The sequence below is a fragment of the Sphaerodactylus townsendi genome, linkage group LG03 (genome assembly GCF_021028975.2).
Source record: "Sphaerodactylus townsendi isolate TG3544 linkage group LG03, MPM_Stown_v2.3, whole genome shotgun sequence".
Classification (NCBI taxonomy): Eukaryota; Metazoa; Chordata; class Lepidosauria; order Squamata; family Sphaerodactylidae; genus Sphaerodactylus; species Sphaerodactylus townsendi.
The window spans coordinates 172,209,456-172,229,796 of NC_059427.1; the positions used below are offsets into that span (position 1 = coordinate 172,209,456).

At 45.5% G+C, this 20,341-nt stretch overlaps 1 protein-coding gene across 4 annotated transcripts in view; it reads left to right on the top strand.

The window, feature by feature from the left end:
* The window catches only part of RHBDL3 (rhomboid like 3), a 258,878-nt gene that overhangs the window by 122,432 nt on the left and 116,105 nt on the right, over window positions 1–20,341 (top strand). For all 4 annotated transcript variants that reach the window (XM_048490912.1, XM_048490913.1, XM_048490914.1 and 1 more), the window contains one exon: window positions 17,802–17,960. In XM_048490912.1, the coding sequence (XP_048346869.1) occupies window positions 17,802–17,960 (159 nt within the window). The remainder of the gene's footprint in view (window positions 1–17,801; window positions 17,961–20,341) is intronic.

Genomic DNA, 20,341 nt, shown 5'->3' on the forward strand with positions numbered 1-20,341 from the left:
CCACAACAGCCAGTTGATTCCAGCTGTGAAAGCCTTCAAGAATATGTTGTATTGAAGATTGTAAAATCTTGAAAATAGATAATGCAGCCATACTCACAGAGTACTTGTGTAGATGGTTGAGATAATGTCTCTTGAGAAGCTTTGAGCGTTCAGATGGTACAAATGCCAAATGTTGTTGTGAATAATGCCCTGCTGGATCTGCTCAGGGTTCCATCTAGTCCTGCCGTTCTGTTTGGTTGTTGGTCTGTTAGGTTGCTTCCAGCATGCTTGCAAGACAAGAATGTCATAGATTCCCCTCCAGCATTTGGTATTCAAGGAGACAGCGTGATATAATGGTTAAGAATTAGTAGAGTCTAATCTGGAGAACTAGGTTTGATTCTCCACCTGAAGCCTGCTGGGTTACCTTGGGCTTGTCACAGTTCTCCCCAATTCTGTCAGCCCCACCTGCCTCCCAAGTTGTCTGTTGTGGGGAGAGGAAGGGAAGGAGTTTATAAGCAGCTTTGAGACTCCTTAAGATAGAGAAAGTGCAGTGTAATGAGGCAGAGCGTGGGGTGCAGCTGGGGAGGCCAGCATCAAATGGGCCCACCTCGGTTGGCCCCTTTCCCAAGCTCCTTGTGGAGTTCAGGGGCGAAGTGAGCCCTGCTGTGTGACATTCAGCTGTGCCCTACCCCAAACTCCATGGGGAGTTTGGGGGTGGTGCCCAGGGTGAACTGTTGGGCACTGTTTTACACAGCTACACATCTGGAAGCGCAGGATATTAAAACCAACTTTCCTCCTCATCTTCTTTGCCTTCTGAATCACTTCAGAGCAGTGGTCTTCAACCCACGGATCAAGACCTGCTGTGTTATAAGTCTGTAGAGCTGACATTTACTTTGGTACCATTTGGAAGGCCTTGCTGCTTATACACGGAGGACGAGAGCAATCCATTGACGAGGCCAGTCAATGGTGGAGAAGGTTCCTTGCTGTGGGAGTTCCTCTTATGTTTCCTGTCTCTGGCTCTCTTGGTCATGGTCCTATCAAAGGAAGTGCAAGATCTATTTCACAGACAGAAGCCTGGAAAAGCACCAGGCCCAGACAAGATAACACCTTCTTGCCTAAAAGTCTGTGCTGTCCAATTGGCCCCCATCTTCACCCAAATCTTTAACAAATCACTAGAGATGTGCTATGTTCCTTCCTGCTTCAAACGCTCCACTATCGTCCCAGTGCCGAAGAAGCCTTCCATCAAGGAACTTAACAACTACAGACCAGTTGCTCTAACATCTGTAGTTATGAAAACTTTGAAAGGCTAGTGATGTAATACCATTTGAAAGTATCACGGATCCACTGTTGGACCCTTGCGAATTTGCATACCGAGACAAATAGATGGAGCAAAGATGATGCTGTTAATATGGCTTTGCACTATATCCTACAGCATCTTGAATGCGCTCAAAGACCTATGCAAAGGGTCCTCTTTGTTGACTTTAGTTCAGCATTCAATACTATGAGGGCGGGACATTCTTCTAACCAAACTAAATCAGCTAGCAGTACCTGAGGCATATTTGTAAGTGGATCACAAGCTTCCTAACAGATAGGAAGCAGCCCAGGTGAAGCTAGGAAAATTACATCAGACACCTGGAAATGAGCACAGAGACCCCAAAGTACAATGACCTTTCACCCACTTCTCTTCTCTCTGTATACCAATGACTGCATCTCAAGCGATCCATCTGTTAAAAATACTGAAATTTGCAGATGATACAACGGTGATTGGTCTCATTCGAGACAACGATGAAACCCATACAGACGGGGGTGGAACAACTAGCCGCGTGGTGCCACTGGAACAATCTAGAACTGAACACACTTAAAACCGTAGAAATGGTGGTAGATTTCAGGAGAAACCCTCCCATCCTACCTCCTCTCACAATACTAGACAACACGAGTATCAGCAGTAGAGACCTTTAAATTTCTAGGCTCCATCATATCTCATGATGACCTAAATGGACACCTAATATCAAAAAATGTCATTAAAAAAGCACAACAAAGAATGTTCTTTCTCGCCAACTCAGGAAGCTCAAACTGCCCAAGGAGCTGCTGATACAGTTCTACAGAGGAATCGGTGAGTCTGTCATCTGCACCTCTATAACTGTGTGGTTTGGTTCTGCAACCCAACAAGATCGACACAGACTTCAGAGAATAATCAGAACTGCAGAAAAAACAATTGCTGCTAACCTGCCTTCCATTGAGGACCTGTATACTGCGGGTCCAAAAAAAAGGGCTGTGAAAATATTTACTGACCCTAAGCATCCCTGGACATAAACTGTTTCAACTCTTACCCTCTAAGCGTCGCTGGGAGCACTGCACCAAGACAACTAGACATAGAACAGTTTTTCCAGATGCCATCCTCTATTAAACAAATAATTCCCTCGATAATGTCAAACTATTTATTATATATTTATTATATAATTACTGCACTACTTTCATCATTTCCTATTACCCATCTCCTCCCAATTATGACTGTATGACTATAGCCTGTGCTGACATTTCATTTCATTTTATGATTTTACATTTTATGTTTTTATTACTATTGATTGTTTCCTGATTGCTTACTAGACCTCTATGACAATCATTAAGTGCTGTACCTTATGATTCTTGACAAATGTATTTTCTTTTATGTACACTGAGAGCATATGCACCGGAGACAAATTCCTTGTGTGTCCAATCACACTTGGCCAATAAAGATTCTATTCTATTCTATTCTATTCTATTCTATCCTTGACACCGATGAGGTCAGAACTATGCTTCCTCTTCCAGTCACATGACTTCCTATCCTCAGCTGGTGGCTCACAATATTTAAAACAGAAATAGGAGCCACTGAGTGGCTGAGAGTGGCTTACTGAGTTCATGTTCGTGGCAAGAATTGAATCCCCAAGTTCTTAACTGTTACACTCCACCAACTTTAGAATAATAATCTTTGTTTTTATTATTTGTTGAAACCATAAAAATGACCTGGGATCTTGTTTTTTTTTTAACATGCTGGCTTTAAATCGTTAGAGAAGCAGGTGGATACAGCAGCGTGCATGTTTCAAAGACCCCCAAACTTGCTTTTTAAAGTGGTATATTACAGCTTATAAATTCCTAATGGTCTGCCATTCTGAAAAACAGCAAATTTGCTTGATAAATGCCAGTGGAAAGAACATGTAGATGTATTCGGTACTTCAAAAATCTACAGGCTGTTGCAGGATGAGATTAAGAGAATTGGTAACAACTGTAGTAGAAAATAATCTCTCACTCTTATGCAGGAGTGCCTTGTTGAGCCAATGTAAACTTGTTCTGTATCGCCTGTTTTAGATGTACATGAAAGATCTTGCAGTGGTTGGGGTTTTTTTTTTTGAACCAGACATCTGTCTCTAAACCCGTTGGTGCCTGGAAAAGCTGTTGCAGAATAGCCGACCTCAAGTGACATTAAATAATACAATGAATTCAGGAGTTTGATGGAGATCAAATGCAGTCTGCAGGTATTCTGTTGAAGTCAGCAAGACCAGGATGTGTTGCAGACCTGTGACTTTCTCTTCTGCTGGGAAACAAAGAACTATTCCAGGAATAACAAATGTTGTTAGATTAGTGATCCTTCTTATTTTCTGCCTACTGTTGGGCAATCAAATTGACACCAGGCCATCTTGCTATTTTTTGGGGGGTCTAATATGTTGTTTGTGATCCTGAGCCGTGTAAATCCAGCCTCTTGGCTGGGATGGTCTGTCTGATATGGAGGAACTGCGTCTTTCTTTTTTAAAGGAAACCGTAACCAATAGATTGGTCAACCCAAACCTTAGTGGATTAATCCGTACGGGCCATTTTTAACCAGGGAGGGCAGTGAATTAAAGATACATCCGAAAAGAGGGTTTAAGGGGTAACAATAGTATTGCTCAATGTTGGCGTCAAGTCTGTGGAACTCCCTGCCGAGGTAGGTCTGCTGTGTTGACCTTTCTGTGTAGAGCGAGGGCCAAGCCCTCTCTGGTTGTCTCTGCAAAGTTGAAGAACTGCTGATATTTGCTGAACGTGCTCGGTTGGAAGTGTGCTTCCTTTTATTTGCTGGCTGCGTTTTGTACTTTCGTTTGGCTATTCATCATTTTGTTAAATGGTGGCTTAAATATTTGTGGCGAGGTACCCTGTGGATCCATTGTGGGTGGGAGGGTATGATACAAGTGTAAATAAATAGAGAGTGTTTTTAAGGCCACTTTAGTTTGTAAGACTGTTTAATGTATGTAAAAAGAAAAATTGTTCTCTATATTCTGTTCCACATAAAGGTGTTAGTACATTCAATTGAGGTGCAGCGGCTGAGAAAATTGTGTGCTTCCGCATTCGAATATAGTCCCAAATGAATATGAGAATTATCATTCATTTTTATGCACTGCCTTTGTCAAAACCATTATTTTGTGGATTGTTGAACATGGTACTTTGATACAAGAGCTTTTATAGTTCATTGAATGAAATTTATTTTTACTTTCAGACTTGCAAACAGATGGGAGGAGCAGGGCTAGGTAGGCGCCAGGTCTCAGGCGAAGTATTCTACAACAACAAAAAAGTCTGTCATGTTTTGTTCTGGTGTCGGAAGAATATGCAGTCTACTAACATGTTTATGTGGAACAGAGTATAACTTCGTGCATGCCTTTGAAACCTATAAGCAAAGAAGTCTAATCTTGTCTGTGACTGGAAAAAGATGGAGCTGTAGTAAAATGGTCAAGTGCAGGCAAGCTAGCCAGAGTTAATAGAAATGATAAGGTGCATGGGGGAAAGCATGAAGATAGTGGCTCAGATTTTTGCTGTCTGTGAGCTTTCCCAAATCTAGATCCAATTTTAGCATCTTCTCGGATTTAAATAGATGTGGCTTTCCTCATCAGTTCAACAAGAAAATCTGTTCTCACTGCAAGGCTGCTGTTCAAGGCACCGCTCTCTCCTACGGGGTTTCCCAAGTCTTGGTTTGGAACCCCAGGAGTTTTGTGGGGAGGGGCAGGTGGAGGGGGCAACATTCTGCATCACGTACGCCACCATCCCCATATTATGCTTTTCTCCATTTGTTGTGGGAGGGGTTTGAGGAGTGCAGGCTGGAGTTTGCCATGAATCATACATTCTTGCTGTAAGTTCAGCAAAATGTGGAATAAGTGGGAATTGTAGTCCATAACATCTGGAGTGCCAAAGGTTCGCCACCACTGTGATAGACCATGTTTAAGGTCAGAGGGTATGATATCTGTTTTGGAGACTGATGCTATTTAATTTGTAAATGATCTGAAGCAGGGGTCCCCAAGAAGAGAACTGGGAATGTTCAACCTGGAGAAGAGCAAGTTGGGGTGGAATATGATTACTTTTTAAAAGTATTCGAAGAGCTCTCCTTTAGAGGAGGGTAGGGTGCTATTTCAGTCAGTAGTGGAAGATAGAACTTGTGCTAATGGGTTTAAATTATGGGTAGGAACATGTCGGCTTGATATTAGGAATGTCTTTTTAATAATAAGCGAGGTTCAGTGGAGGAATTGGTTGCCCAGGGATGCTGTGAATTCTCCCTCCTTAGAGGGGTTTAGGTAACAGTTCTCTTGATGCCTGCCAAGTGTTTTTATAAAATAGATCAGGCCAGGTGGACTTTTTGCCCAGCAAGACTTCCCTTAGGTCACTGGAAATTCGATTGCCACTTTATAATATTGCTTTGCCAGCAGTTGTGTCTACAGATCAAAGATCTTTGCTATTTGACTGTAGGTAGGCCATGGAAGCCATTTTGTGGCTGACTCCGCCTCTTGTGGTAGCCATTTTTGACAGCCATTTTGTGGCTGGTTCTACCAGGCTGTGTTGAAATGTCAAAAGTGCCAGCATCCTTGAAAAGGTTGGGATCCCAATCTCAAGACAGGGATGAACTCCAAAAGGATCTCTCCAGAATGTGTGAGAATATAATGGAGGAAAGCAGAACAGTGTAAACTGCTTTGGGTTCCCATGAAAGGGAAAAGGAAGGGTATACACAGGGCAAATAAATAATGTAAACAAGTCCTTGTTAGCTTCCCGGAAGCATCTTACTGGCCACAGAAGTAGAACGTAGGACTTGATGGACTGCGGGTCTTATGCTTTCGAGTTGGTTTTGTTTTTCTTTAGGCCAATTAAGTAACAAGCAGGTGTAGACGGGCAGGCTATTGACAATTTTATATCAACAGTTTTATGGGTATCAGCAATGCAGTTTCGACAGGGTTGTGCTGATACCAAACGCACATGATCCATTGACTAAGTGTAACCCCTATGTTCAGAATGGGTTGACCCAGAAAGGGGGTGGAGACTCAAAGCAGCAGAAGGCTGCAAAAACTGGTGAAGTTGGAGGAAGCAAGGCTACCAGGCTGGGACCTTGATTTAATTCTTCATAAGCTCTTAACACCTTGTTTAAGGGCTTGCTATGTATGTAATTGATGGGAGTTTGTTTGGGGACCTTCATCATCTTGGATCCCATTCACCAAGCCTCTGAAGTCTTCATAAGCCAACCACCAGCAGGAAGAATTGGACTTGGCATTTATCAGTAGATTGTCAAGATAAGGACTTGAAATGCAACCTAGAAGGACTGTAAATTGTTAATGTTAAATGTTAATGTTAAAAGTGTTATTTGTTAAGGAAGTAAACCATTTTGTTTTAAAATTTAGTTCTTTGCAACTCCTTCCAAGTTCTTCCCCACAGAACCCACAGTTAGAGGTTACATAAGCAATCTGCTTTGTGACATCTGGCGTTATTGTCATCCTGTAGACATTTTCAGTTACTCCATTTGAAGGAGTCTCTGTGCCAGATTTCACTGCTGGCAAGCTATTCCCTTTGCCCCTGGGATGTCTGCCAATCCCCTTTTCATCTGCTAGGCCCAATCAGTCCTAGGCTTTGTTTGCTGTCAGGAAACAGCAAGGTTGGCTTGGGGTGAGGAATTCTTGTCCCTTTTTACCAAAGCGCCGTATTCATGTACAAAACGTTTCCACGGAAAAATGCCTCCCTGGGCTGAACATTCTCCTATAAAGCCTCACCTCTTTTATTCTGGCTTTTTGTCCAAGTGACAAGCTTGATATCATTATTACGGCAACTGGAAGCAGGGAGGCCAAATCTGGAAGATCAAAGGCAAATGTCCCCACTTAAGATCCAGCTGAAACAAGACTGCCCTGGAATGACTGGAAATCACAGTTTGTTTCTAGTAAGATTCACACTCGTGAAAGAAAATGGCTTCCAGTTCAATTTGATGCCAATTTTGGCTTTCACGTTTTGTGAGTGTGTATCTCCCCCCCTAAATGTTGCGCTATAACAGTGGTGGCGAACCTATGGCACGGGTGCCAGAGGTGACACTCAGAGCCCTCTCTGTGGGCACACGCAAACAGAGTCCCCCCCCCCCACATCTAGGCTGGCCTGGGCCGCTGGGCTCAATTATTAGCATTAAACCTAAGATCTAGTTTTGGGGAAACAGTGTAGGTAACTCTGTTAAGCGCTGTTAAACCCCACTGATTTTCATGCCAAGAACTGAAGCGTGATCCTTTACCTGGGAGTAAGCTCGGTTGCTGGCAATGGGGCTTGCTTCTGAGTAAACCCTCCTAGGGTCGTGATTCACCCATTGGAAGAGTTGCATGGTTTCTTCAAAACAAAGCCACCAACTACCACCGAGCTTACTCCCGAGTAACGCACGCCTCGGAGCCAACCGTTTTTTCTAAACTAAAACCTCAGTATTCAGGTTAAATTGCCATGTTGGCACTTTGTGATAAATAAGTGGGTTTTGGGTTTCAATTTGGGCACTCGGTCTCGAAAAGGTTCGCCATCACTGCGCTATAACAATTTCTCTCTCTCTCTTTATTAGTCTCTTCTCTTATAGGCAGGATTATGTAAAGTTTTTAGAAAACCTCCTGGGCAATTGGGACCTGACCTCTCCAGTCATTTAAAAGCCCTAAAGGAGACTCAGAACATTAGTACCACAACACAGTCCCTCCCCTGATTTAATTTACCATGATGTGCACTGTAAGGAGGGGACAGCGGATGACTCCATCCTTCTGAAGAGAAGCCCCCCTTCATGGTAAGGCCACTGGGTCATTCTCTTCCAGTAGGGCAAGTCATCCACATGATGTGCCTAAGCTAACCTCCTGGGTGGGTTTCATACTTCGGCTGTTTCTGCACGAGCGGAATACAGCGCCCCAGGGACGCTAAAAACTGCGTCCCTGAGGAGGGGTTCGCACGGCCAGAGCTGCTGCATCGCAGCAGCGCCGGCCTCGCTACCCCCAAGCAGTGCGAAGACGCTGCTTCCGAACCGTTTTTCAGAAGCAGCGTCTTCCAACCGCTGCCATACGAATGGCAGCGGCTGGAAGGCGCCATCCCCCCCCATCCCTGAACACCGTACCTCATCTCCCGGCTTCCGGCGTGTCGCAGAGGCCAGGGGACACGCCCCCTGGCCTGCGACTCCAGAGTCGCCGCTCCAGCCTGCGGGGTGTGTGTGTGTCTGTGTCCCCTGGCCTCTGCGACGTGCCGGAAGCCAGGAGACGAGGTACGGCATTCAGCGATGGTGCAGCCTGTTTGAAGGCTATGCTGCCACCTGCAGCCCTACCGGGACCGTCCGTGTGAACGGTCCCGGGGGTTTGCGGCGGCGTTGTTTATGCCGACGCACCCCCGCATAGCGCCTGTGCGGAAAGGGCCTTCTTTACAGTCACAAGGAGGAGAGCAACCTCCCATTTCCCTATGCCTCACCCACCTGCTGCAAGGTGTGTTGCCCAAAGACCATTGCAGCTGATCTATGTTGATACAGCCACCGATAGTGCCGGATGAAAGTGGAAAATGTAGACTAGGCAGCAGCCCTGCAGATCTCATCTGCTGGAGTCCTGGTCCCCCTCTGGAGCTCTGCTCCCTTGACTCTCGTATGCCGCCTGGGTGCATAACTTCACGCAGCACGCTATGGTGGTCTTAGATCAATGATGGCGAACCTTTTCGAGACCGAGTGCCCAAATTGCAACCCAAAACCCACTTATTTATTGCAAAGTGCCCACGCGGCAATTTAACCTGAATACTGAGGTTTTAGTTTAGAAAAAATGGTTGGCTCCGGGGCGCGCATTACTCAGGAGTAAGCTTGGTGAAGCAACCATGCAACGCTTCGAATAGGTGAATCACGACCCTAGGAGGGTTTACTCAGAAGCAAGCCACATTGCCAGCAACCGAGCTTACTCCCAGGTAAAGGATCATGCCCAGGCCAGCCTAGATGTGTGTGTATGTGTGGGTGGGTGATTTTATGCTCCCCCCACATGATGAACTCTGTCCACGTGTGCCCACAGAAAGGGCTCTGAGTGCCACCCCTGGCACCCGTGCCATAGGTTCGCCACCGCTGTCTTAGATGCTTTCTCACCCACTCGAGTGGATCTGTCTAACACAAAAGAGCATCTGTCTTCCTGAAGTCCTTGGTACGCTTCAGGTAGGTCCATGGAGCCTTCCTGACATCCAGTGTATGCCACTCCTTCTTCGGGTGCACCAGTTTGGAGCAGAAAGATGAGGGTACCACTTGCTGGTTTAAGTGAAAAGACGTGCTCATCCTCAGGACAAAGGAGGGATCTGTCCAGAGATTTGGTCCTAATGTTTCGCCTACATCTATGTCTGGCATCTTCAGAGGCATGTCACGGTAAGATGTGTTGAAACACATTATGCCTCTGAAGGTGACAGCCATAGATGCGGGCACAACATTAGGAGTAAAAACTACCGGACCACCATCTTGAAGCCCAGAAACCCACAACAGCCAGTTGATTCCAGCTGTGAAAGCCTTCAAGAATATGTTGTATTGAAGATTGTAAATCTTGAAAATAGATAATGCAGCCATACTCACAGAGTACTTGTGTAGATGGTTGAGATAATGTCTGCGGAAAGCTTTGAGCGTTCAGATGGTACAAATGCCAAATGTTGTTGTGAATAATGCCCTGCTGGATCTGCTCAGGGTTCCATCTAGTCCTGCCGTTCTGTTTCTCGTTGTTGGTCTGTTAGGTGCTTCCAGAAAGCATGCTTGCAAGACAAGAATGTCATAGTTCCCTCCAGCATTTGGTATTCAGGGAGACAGCGTGATATAATGGTTAAGGGTAGTAGAGTCTAATCTGGAGAACTAGGTTTGATTCTCCACCTGAAGCCTGCTGGGTTACCTTGGGCTTGTCACAGTTCTCCCCAAATTCTGTCAGCCCCACCTGCCTCCCAAGTTGTCTGTTGTGGGGAGAGGAAGGGAAGGAGTTTATAAGCCGCTTTGAGACTCCTTAAGATAGAGAAAAGTGCAGTGGCGTAATGAGGCAGGGCGTGGGGGGGGGGGTGCAGCTGAGGCCAGCATCAAATGGGCCCACCTCGGTTGGCCCCTTTCCCAAGCTCCTTGTGGAGTTCAGGGGCGAAGTGAGCCCTGCTGGCCGGCATTCAACTGTGCCCCTACCCCAAACTCCATGGGGAGTTTGGGGGTGGTGCCCAGGGTGAACTGTTGGGCACTGTTTTACACAGCTACACATCTGGAAGCGCAGGATATTAAAACCAACTTTCCTCCTCATCTTCTTTGCCTTCTGAATCACTTCAGAGCAGTGGTCTTCAACCCACGGATCAAGACCTGCTGTGTTATAAGTCTGTAGAGCTGACATTTACTTTGGTACCATTTGGAAGGCCTTGCTGCTTATACACGGAGGACGAGAGCAATCCATTGACGAGGCCAGTCAATGGTGGAGAAGGTTCCTTGCTGTGGGAGTTCCTCTTATGTTTCCTGTCTCTGGCTCTCTCGGTCATGGTCCTATCCTTGACACCGATGAGGTCAGAACTATGCTTCCTCTTCCAGTCACATGACTTCCTATCCTCAGCTGGTGGCTCACAATATTTAAAACAGAAATAGGAGCCACTGAGTGGCTGAGAGTGGCTTACTGAGTTCATGTTCGTGGCAAGAATTGAATCCCCAAGTTCTTAACTGTTACACTCCACCAACTTTAGAATAATAATCTTTGTTTTTATTATTTGTTGAAACCATAAAAATGACCTGGGATCTTGTTTTTTTTTTAACATGCTGGCTTTAAATCGTTAGAGAAGCAGGTGGATACAGCAGCGTGCATGTTTCAAAGACCCCCAAACTTGCTTTTTAAAGTGGTATATTACAGCTTATAAATTCCTAATGGTCTGCCATTCTGAAAAACAGCAAATTTGCTTGATAAATGCCAGTGGAAAGAACATGTAGATGTATTCGGTACTTCAAAAATCTACAGGCTGTTGCAGGATGAGATTAAGAGAATTGGTAACAACTGTAGTAGAAAATAATCTCTCACTCTTATGCAGGAGTGCCTTGTTGAGCCAATGTAAACTTGTTCTGTATCGCCTGTTTTAGATGTACATGAAAGATCTTGCAGTGGTTGGGGTTTTTTTTTTTGAACCAGACATCTGTCTCTAAACCCGTTGGTGCCTGGAAAAGCTGTTGCAGAATAGCCGACCTCAAGTGACATTAAATAATACAATGAATTCAGGAGTTTGATGGAGATCAAATGCAGTCTGCAGGTATTCTGTTGAAGTCAGCAAGACCAGGATGTGTTGCAGACACAATGACTTTCTCTTCTGCTGGGAAGCAAAACTATTCCAGGAATAACAAATGTTGTTCGGTGTGATCCTTCTTATTTTCTGCCTACTGTTGGGCAATCAAATTGACACCAGGCCATCTTGCTATTTTTTGGGGGGTCTAATAGGTTGTTTGTGATCCTGAGCCGTGTAAATCCAGCCTCTTGGCTGGGATGGTCTGTCTGATATGGAGGAACTGCGTCTTTCTTTTTTAAAGGAAACCGTAACCAATAGATTGGTCAACCCAAACCTTAGTGGATTAATCCGTACGGGCCATATTTAACCAGGGAGGGCAGTGAATTAAAGATACATCCGAAAAGAGGGTTTAAGGGGTAACAATAGTATTGCTCAATGTTGGCGTCAAGTCTGTGGAACTCCCTGCCGAGGTAGGTCTGCTGTGTTGACCTTTCTGTGTAGAGCGAGGGCCAAGCCCTCTCTGGTTGTCTCTGCAAAGTTGAAGAACTGCTGATATTTGCTGAACGTGCTCGGTTGGAAGTGTGCTTCCTTTTATTTGCTGGCTGCGTTTTGTACTTTCGTTTGGCTATTCATCATTTTGTTAAATGGTGGCTTAAATATTTGTGGCGAGGTACCCTGTGGATCCATTGTGGGTGGGAGGGTACATACAAGTGTGGGTAAATAAATAGAGAGTGTTTTTATAGGCAATTTTAGTTTGTAAGATCATGTTTAATGTATGTAAAAGAAAAATTGTTCCTCTATATTCTGTTCCACATAAAGCTGTGTTAGTACATTCAATTCGATGTGCAGCGGTTGAGAAAAAATTGTGTAAGTTTCCTCGCGATTCAATATAGTCCCAAATGAATATGAGAATTATCATTCATTTTATGCACTGTCTTTGTCAAACCATTATTTTGTGGATTGTTGGAACATGGTAACTTTTGATACAAGAGATGCTTTTATAGTTCAATATTGAATGAAATTCATTTTGCATTTCAGACCTTGCAAACAGATGGGAGGAGCAGGGCTATTGTGGTAGGCTTTGGTGGTCCTTTTTTTTTGAGGCTTTAAGTATTCTACAACAAACAAAAAAAAAAGTCTGTCATGTTTTGTTCTGGTGTCGGAAGAATATGCAGCCTACTAACATAAGCTGCATGTGGGAAATCAGAGTATAACTTCAAGTACGCCTTTGAAACCTATAAGCAAAGAAGTCTAATCTTGTCTGTGACTGGAAAAAGATGGAGCTGTAGTAAAATGGTCAAGTGCAGGCAAGCTAGCCAGAGTTAATAGAAATGATAAGGTGCATGGGGGAAAGCATGAAGATAGTGGCTCAGATTTTTGCTGTCTGTGAGCTTTCCCAAATCTAGATCCAATTTTAGCATCTTCTCGGATTTAAATAGATGTGGCTTTCCTCATCAGTTCAACAAGAAAATCTGTTCTCACTGCAAGGCTGCTGTTCAAGGCACCGCTCTCTCCTACGGGGTTTCCCAAGTCTTGGTTTGGAACCCCAGGAGTTTTGTGGGGAGGGGCAGGTGGAGGGGGCAACATTCTGCATGCGGCATACCATCCCCCATATTATCGCACTGCTCCATTTGTTGTGGGAGGGGTTTGAGGAGTGCAGGCTGGAGTTTGCCATGAATCATACATTCTTGCTGTAAGTTCAGCAAAATGTGGAATAAAGACCCATCTGTCTCATTGTCATCCTTCCTTTATTCCAAAAAGATAAAGATGGCATACATGGTTTTTTATCCCCAGTGGGGTAGCCAGGGGGACTGAGGGCACCTGCTCCCCAGGCGCCATTTAGATAGGTTGCATGAGCCTCCAACGACCGGCGCAGTTGCATGCTGGGCTCCAGCAGCCCAGGAAAGCAGCCAGAGCATGGCCCTCGTCAGAGGTGGGATCCAGCAGGTTCTCACAGGTTACCGAGAGTAGGTTACTAATTATTTGTGTGTGCCGAGAGGGGGTTACTAATGGGTGATTTTGCCACGTGATTTTTGCCTTTGTTTCGCCCCTCCTCCCAGCAGTAGCGCGCAGAACTTGAAGCAGTCTAGCAGGAGGTGCACCTCGGCGCGGCATGGCAGCCTCCGGGCGCCATGCGTGCATTCGTTGCCTCACGCCCAAGTGATCATGCGCAGCTGCCAAGTGCCCTTGCCACAGCCCCGCCCAGGAATGCCCCGCCCCCGGAATGCCCGACCACGCCCCTGTCATGCCCCGCCCAGCCCCATTGGCGCTACGCCACAATTTGAATCCCACCACCATAGGAACCTGTTACTAAAATTTTTGGATCCCACCACTGGCCCTCGTCCTGGACAAGGAAGGGAGGCGGTGCTCCGAATGCTGCTGGGTTGGTCAGGGGAGTCACACAAGATGTGGCCTGGTGTGATGCCAGCAATGAGGCGAGGCGGGCTGGGCAGCACCTGTTTCTGCTGCTCCTTGGAGAAGTCAGCCTCCCACTGGTTGAGGTCAATGCCAGAGAGTGGGAGAGTGGAAAGGAGAGACCCACCCAACAACTGTTGATCAGACAGCTGGGGGTGGGGGGTGAGCAAACTTACTGGCAATAAAATCCCCCCCTTCTGCCTTTTCAAAACCAGGACTCTACTTCAACCCCCAGTGGCAGCATGGGGCCTGCTAACTTGGGCCATTGTCAGGGTGTGTGTGGGAGCTTAATTTCTGGGCTGTGCTGGTGCTTGAAATGGGCCTGTCTGGGTTGATGGCCTTTTCATCTTCTTCCCTCCTTTCTCTGTGGTGGTGGACAGATGGCTTTCTGTCTCTGCTACGACCTTGATGGTGGACGTTCGCTTTCTTTAACTTTTCCCACTTTTTTTGCCTTATGTGGGAAGGGAAAGGCGGGGTGTGGTTAGTAAGCAAAGGTGGAGCTACCAGGGGGAAGGGGTGCGCGTGTTGCACTGGGCGTGTGTCCGCCCCCCTCCCTGTGGCGCCTCCCTCCTGCTCCCCCGTGGCGCCCCCCTCACTTACCTTAATGAAACAGTGCAGGCTGGAGAAGCGGGAAACCAGGGACAGGGCGGGAAACCGGGGAGCGCCCCAGAAGGCAGTGCGCTCCTGTGGCCACGCGCGCGTGCGTCCCTCTTTAAAAAGGTGAAAATCTGGTCACCTTAACTAAGGGGTCATAGATATGTTCCTGTTAACTGCCACTTGGTGGCCAATAATTTTTGCTAAGCAGTCAGTCCTACTAAAAATGTGCTGTTGGCAGGCTTTTCCCAAGATGGCTTCCTGGCTGACTTCTTTGTGTTCTGTCACTCAGCAGAATTATTCCTGTACCTCCATCATGTAGAAGTATTCCTGTACCTGCATCATGTAGACTCCAGCCTATATAACCACTGTATTTCTAAACTGAAGTCTTTGCTTTGCATTGTAATAGATTTATCCACAATTGTTTATGGTAAATACATTTGGGGGCATTTAATAGGGATTTGTATTCCCCTTTTAAGATTTTCAAAAATTACTAGATTTTCATTTCCCCCTCTTTTTAAACTGTTGTTTTAGTCGTTACCTTTTCAGGAGTTCTTGGAACCCTGTAGGTGAAAGTTCAGAAGAAAGTGTACAAGAATTCAGATGAGAAATAGACACTACAGACATCAATCCCTTGCTAATTTCCAGGATGTCCACCCTATGCTTGGCTTTTAGAGTCAAAACTATTGACACTTTCACATTGCTTTGGTTCTTTGATCAACAAGTTCTCACAGCAGGAGGAAAAGAGGAGGGAGAGAAAATGTGGATGTGGTGCATCACATTCAATCACCATATTCAAAATGCTCTAGGGCAGTGGTGGCGAACCTTTGGCACTCCAGATGTTATGGACTACAATTCCCATGCTGGCCATGCTGGCAGGGGCTGATGGGAATTGTAGTCCATAACATCTGGAGTGCCAAAGGTTCGCCACCACGGCTCTAGGGATTTCTCCCTTTCTTTACCATAGATTTGATTTGGGAGCCTTTAGACTGCCATGCTGGACAGCACTCTCTGGGCAGAGGTGTAGTTAGGAAAATGGAGCCCCGGGTGCAAAATCTGAGTTTTGGCGCTGGGCTCTCTCCCACCCCTCCGTGACTCGGGGCCACCCTCCCCCACCATGACCAAAGGCCACCCTCCCCCACTCCAGCCAAAGAAGAATTCTTTGCACCAGGTCATCTCAAAGTCACCATAACATTATATAGAATATGCCCCCACTCACAAATCTGAACACAGCAATGGGCCATGCCACACCTCAGAAACAATGTTTTTGACAACATTTTCAAAATGCTTTCAAACTGTTTTAACACTGTCGCTTTCTCTTCCACAAGGGATCCATACTACCCTTCCCCACACCTATACCTAAACTATGCAGAATCTACCATATAAAGTTGTCATTTTCTCCTGGTGAACTGATATCTGTGCTTGGAAATCAGTTGTAATTCCAGGAGATCTCCAGCCAACACCTAGAGGTTGGAACAATATATGACTTGCACTCCTTAGCTATCTATTATGTATCTAAAATTCATTCGACTATAGCCATGGTGGCAAATCTTTGGCACTCCAGATGTTATGGACTACTATTCCCACCAGCCCCTGTCAGCATGGCCAATTGGCCATGCTGGCAGGGGACTGGATGGGAAATTTGAAGTCCATGACATCTGGAGTGCCAAAGGTTCGCCACCACTGGACTATAGTGAAAAATCACAGTATGAACTTACTTTGAGAGACACAGTATTGTAAAATTATATGCCAAAAGCTATCCCAAAAACAAAAATAGCCACAGGCAACCAAAATGCGTAAGAAGGAAAACTGGAAGGCATAAAAGATAGATCTTTTCAAGTAGAAATCAAGTATGCAACACTTACATCACATACATGTATCTGCATAATTGTTTTAACTAAATGGCTTATGCAACTCCATTTAATAGCATAATATAAAAAAAACCTACTAATTAAAACTTTGCAGTTTCCATTGTTGAAGTTTCATGGCTGAATGCATTCTATCATCTATGAGATTAATTTGTAAACTCTTCAGATTCTGAATCTCCAAGGTTTATGCATTGCTGCCTGTGTGCTGTTTGCATAATGCAGTTTTATAGTGCTAAATCTCTTCCCTCTAATTTCCACTCCCCCCACCCTTGTCTCCATCCCATTCCCAGCCCTTTCACCAGTTTTCAAGCCCACCCCCTCCCTCGTGAGGCAGAAGCCTCTGCAAAACTGAAAGTAGAAGGAGGTCATATTTTCTTTTAAAACCATACCTCCACAATTTTCAGAACTTAGGGCATGAAGCCATGATCTCGTCCCATTACTACAGACATTTTTTGTTAAGGGCAGAAGCTGTCAGCTGCAGCAAAGAGACTTAAATTAGGGATCATCTGCCAATTCCTATCTCGTTTCACTTTCAAGCTGAAATGAAGGTATGTTTGTGGGGGTGGGGGTGCTGCAAGGGGGCACCATGAGGGGACCGTGCGGGCGATTTCCAGCCCCCAGGCGTGCACACACACCGGTAGCTCCACTTCTGCTTCTGGGTCTTCACCTGGAAGTGACATCACTGCATCTTATGACATTCCCCCACCCATGCTGCATCCTCAAATCCTGCTCCTGGCAACCTTTATCTGACCATATAGATTGAGGGTCACTACGTCCATAAAGTATTGCCTCAAAGATGGTTTCCAACCATTTGACAGGCCAGATAAAACTATCGTCATTGACTGAAATATGACACAAAGATGTCCTTGGGATTGTTCACCTCTGAGAATTGTGAATTCAGTTTTGCCTGCTATCCTTAACAGTTCATTGTCTTTGAACCAATACGAGATAATATGAAAGTTGTATCTGGGATGTTTGATATGTGGTATCATTTGTATATTGGGTTTCAGTCATCAAATGATGAACATGTGTGGATGTACCACTTCTGAGATTTCACAGGGGCATGGATAATGCTATTACACATAATGTCTGTCTTTTTGTCTCATGCTCACACCCCCATTATTGTTAGAGAAGATCAGTACCACCCTGTTCCCATGGTTTCATGACTCACATATTTTGAACCACTTTCCAGCTTTCCAACCATTGCAACTGATTGGCTGAACAATAATTCCTCGTGGTTTCAATACTGTTTCAGCAGTGGGCTCTTCTCTTTTCATTGCATGGCAGCCTACTGCTAGCTAATTTAATTGGTTGCACCTTTTGCTTAGGCGGGTAATGCAACTGAACTTCCATCAGTGGGAAATCATGGTGGGTTTAAAATCATTAGAATTTAAAGCAAATGATGTGTTAATATACTGAAAATAATTATTTTCCTATTCTTCCTTCACCTTTCAGTTTGACCCTGAAAACACTGGCTACATCAGCACAGAGAAATTTCGAAACCTTCTCCAAAACCATGGCTCTGAGTTGGATCCACACAAGCTAGAAGTCCTCTTAGCCTTGGCAGACAACAATTCTGATGGGAAGATCTGTTACCAAGACTTTGTCAACTTGGTAAGTGATTCGGATCAGATGGTCCTCTTCCAGTTTTGGTGGTTGTCTCCAACCAAAAGACTACTATAAGAGATCTGCCTCTGCTATTCTAGTTTTCTGCTCCTTCTCCAACTTGTACTGGACACCGCTTTACAGAAAGATATGTATGACAGAGAAATTTTTAGTTTACAAAGCCTTGTGTCTCCAAAGTTAAATTTGTTTCATCTTTGTAAGGGTCTAGTACCCCAGTCAGTAATGAGACTCAAGAATAGCTTCAAGAGCTTTATTAGAACTGTGTCTACCCTATGGCCAGGTAGCTGATACTGAAGTCCCAGCTCCCTGGCCCCCAGTATAAACCTTGAGATTACAGTATGGTTGGAGTTAGGTAGCCCCCACCCTTGATTCCCCCAATATCAGCACGTGAAAGGATAGCTGAAGACAGTTGCGGTAGTTACATTGTTTTGGGAATGGCCCAGCTACTCCCAGAGAAAGATAGATAGGGAGAGCCGGTAAGCTCTATTCCAGGGGTGGGCAATTGTTTTTTCCATGGGGCCGCATAAGAAACAGAAAATATTGTGGAGGGCCAGGCCAAAAGGCAGGGGGGTGAGGCGCTTTTGAAAGCCCCGAAGAAGCCGGCAGCCAAGCTTCTGCGGGGCTTTCAAAAGTGCCTCGCTCCCCAGCAAGGCAGAGGGGCCAACCAGGGTCATCCGGCGGGCCGGATGTGGCCTGCAGGCTGTATAATGCCCAGGTCTGCTCTATTCACTACATTACAGCAGAAACAAAAGACATAGGCCTCTGGCCTTGGGCAAGGATGATACGAGTCCAGCTGCAGCCAGACATGCCCAGGCATGTTACATGCACTTTGGCAGGCCCTGAACGGCAGGGCCTGACAGTCTTCTCAGTTCAAACAGGTCATTTTTGCTTCTGTGGGCGAATGACTAGTTCGTTCATGCCAGCCATGTTGGTTGGAGGATGTGGTGATCCTTCTGGATAATTCCATGAACTGAACCTAACCTGGTTTAAAATGTTCTGCCCAAAAGTTTGTGCTTTCAGAGGAAATGAATGTCTCTGTTTCATTCCCCCTGATCCCCATATTTCAAAAATGTTCTCTTCCGTTTCATTATGTTCTTTTTGCTGAAGGAGGTAGCTAGCTTTCCTCTACTGCTGCTGGTCTGCAGGTGGGGATGGGGGTGAAGGAGTGGGTGCTGGGTTTAACTTAATTATGTTTTCATTGTCATGCTTTACTGTGGTTGTTTTGTTCTGTTGTTTTCCCTTCTTCTTCTTCTTCTTCTTCTTCTTCTTCTTCTTCTTCTTCTTCTTCTTCTTCTTCTTCTTCTTCTTCTTCTTCTTCTTCTTCTTCTTCTTCTTCTTCTTCTTCTTCTTCTTCTTCTTCTTCTTCTTCTTCTTCTTCTTCTTCTTCTTCATGTAACACACATGCTCTAGTACTGAACTATGACCCACTCCCTGCAATGAAAGGCATGGACAACACAATATACAAAAATGTTGTAAATGTTATCAAGCAGGCTAAAGAGAAGAAAATCCACCTTCAACCAGGTCAACTGCAAAACCAGACTTTGGATTTGTCTTGGGAATTTACTTGACCTTCCAGATTAGATCTTTTGGCAGCAGTATTTGGGACTGAAATAAGGATTAGATGCTTGAACAGCCCAATCCAGGTCCCAGAGGTGGCCAGGGATGGTGCTGCTGCTGGGCCATCCCACTGTCTCCTGAGGGCTTCCAGATGGCACAGGGTGGTAGAAGAAGCTGGAGAATCCTGAGTCACCTGAGAGCCCTCCATAGGAGAAAAATGTTTTGGATGGTGTAAGTCCATCTTCCCTGCCGCTGACATTCCCAGGGTGAGAGCTTGGTGGGAGCCAACCAATGTGGGCTTCATCTCAGGGAATGCCCCGGAATGCCCCTGGTTGCGTTGGCTTCCACGTTAGGCCAACACAACTCTGGAAGCAGTGCCTGGAAGTCAGTTGGATGCTGCAGAGCTCTGTGGCCCCCACCCACCTCTCTATTTACCCTCCCGGTAGGCGTACGTGCCACTTACAGTGGCTGGGAAGGCTAACACATTGGCGTGAGCGTGCATCAACTCCAGTGGCCATTCAGCCACCACCCCCCATCTGAATTGGGCCGCCCATCTCTTACGACATTATTTTTCTAAAAGTGAAGTGAAAGTGATACTTCAACATCTCTAAAATTGGCTGAATTCCTACTGCAAAAGCAAGTGGCGTTTTATTTTTATTTCTGCCTCATTTACTGGATTTTGGTTGCCTCATTTGCTTGGAAACAGGATCACACTTGGTACGCTATAAATAGTTTTATTCTTTGCTGCTGTTGCAGCGCAGCGAAGAACTGCTGTTTTGACAATCTGGTTCTGAATTTTTCCAGGCTCTTGT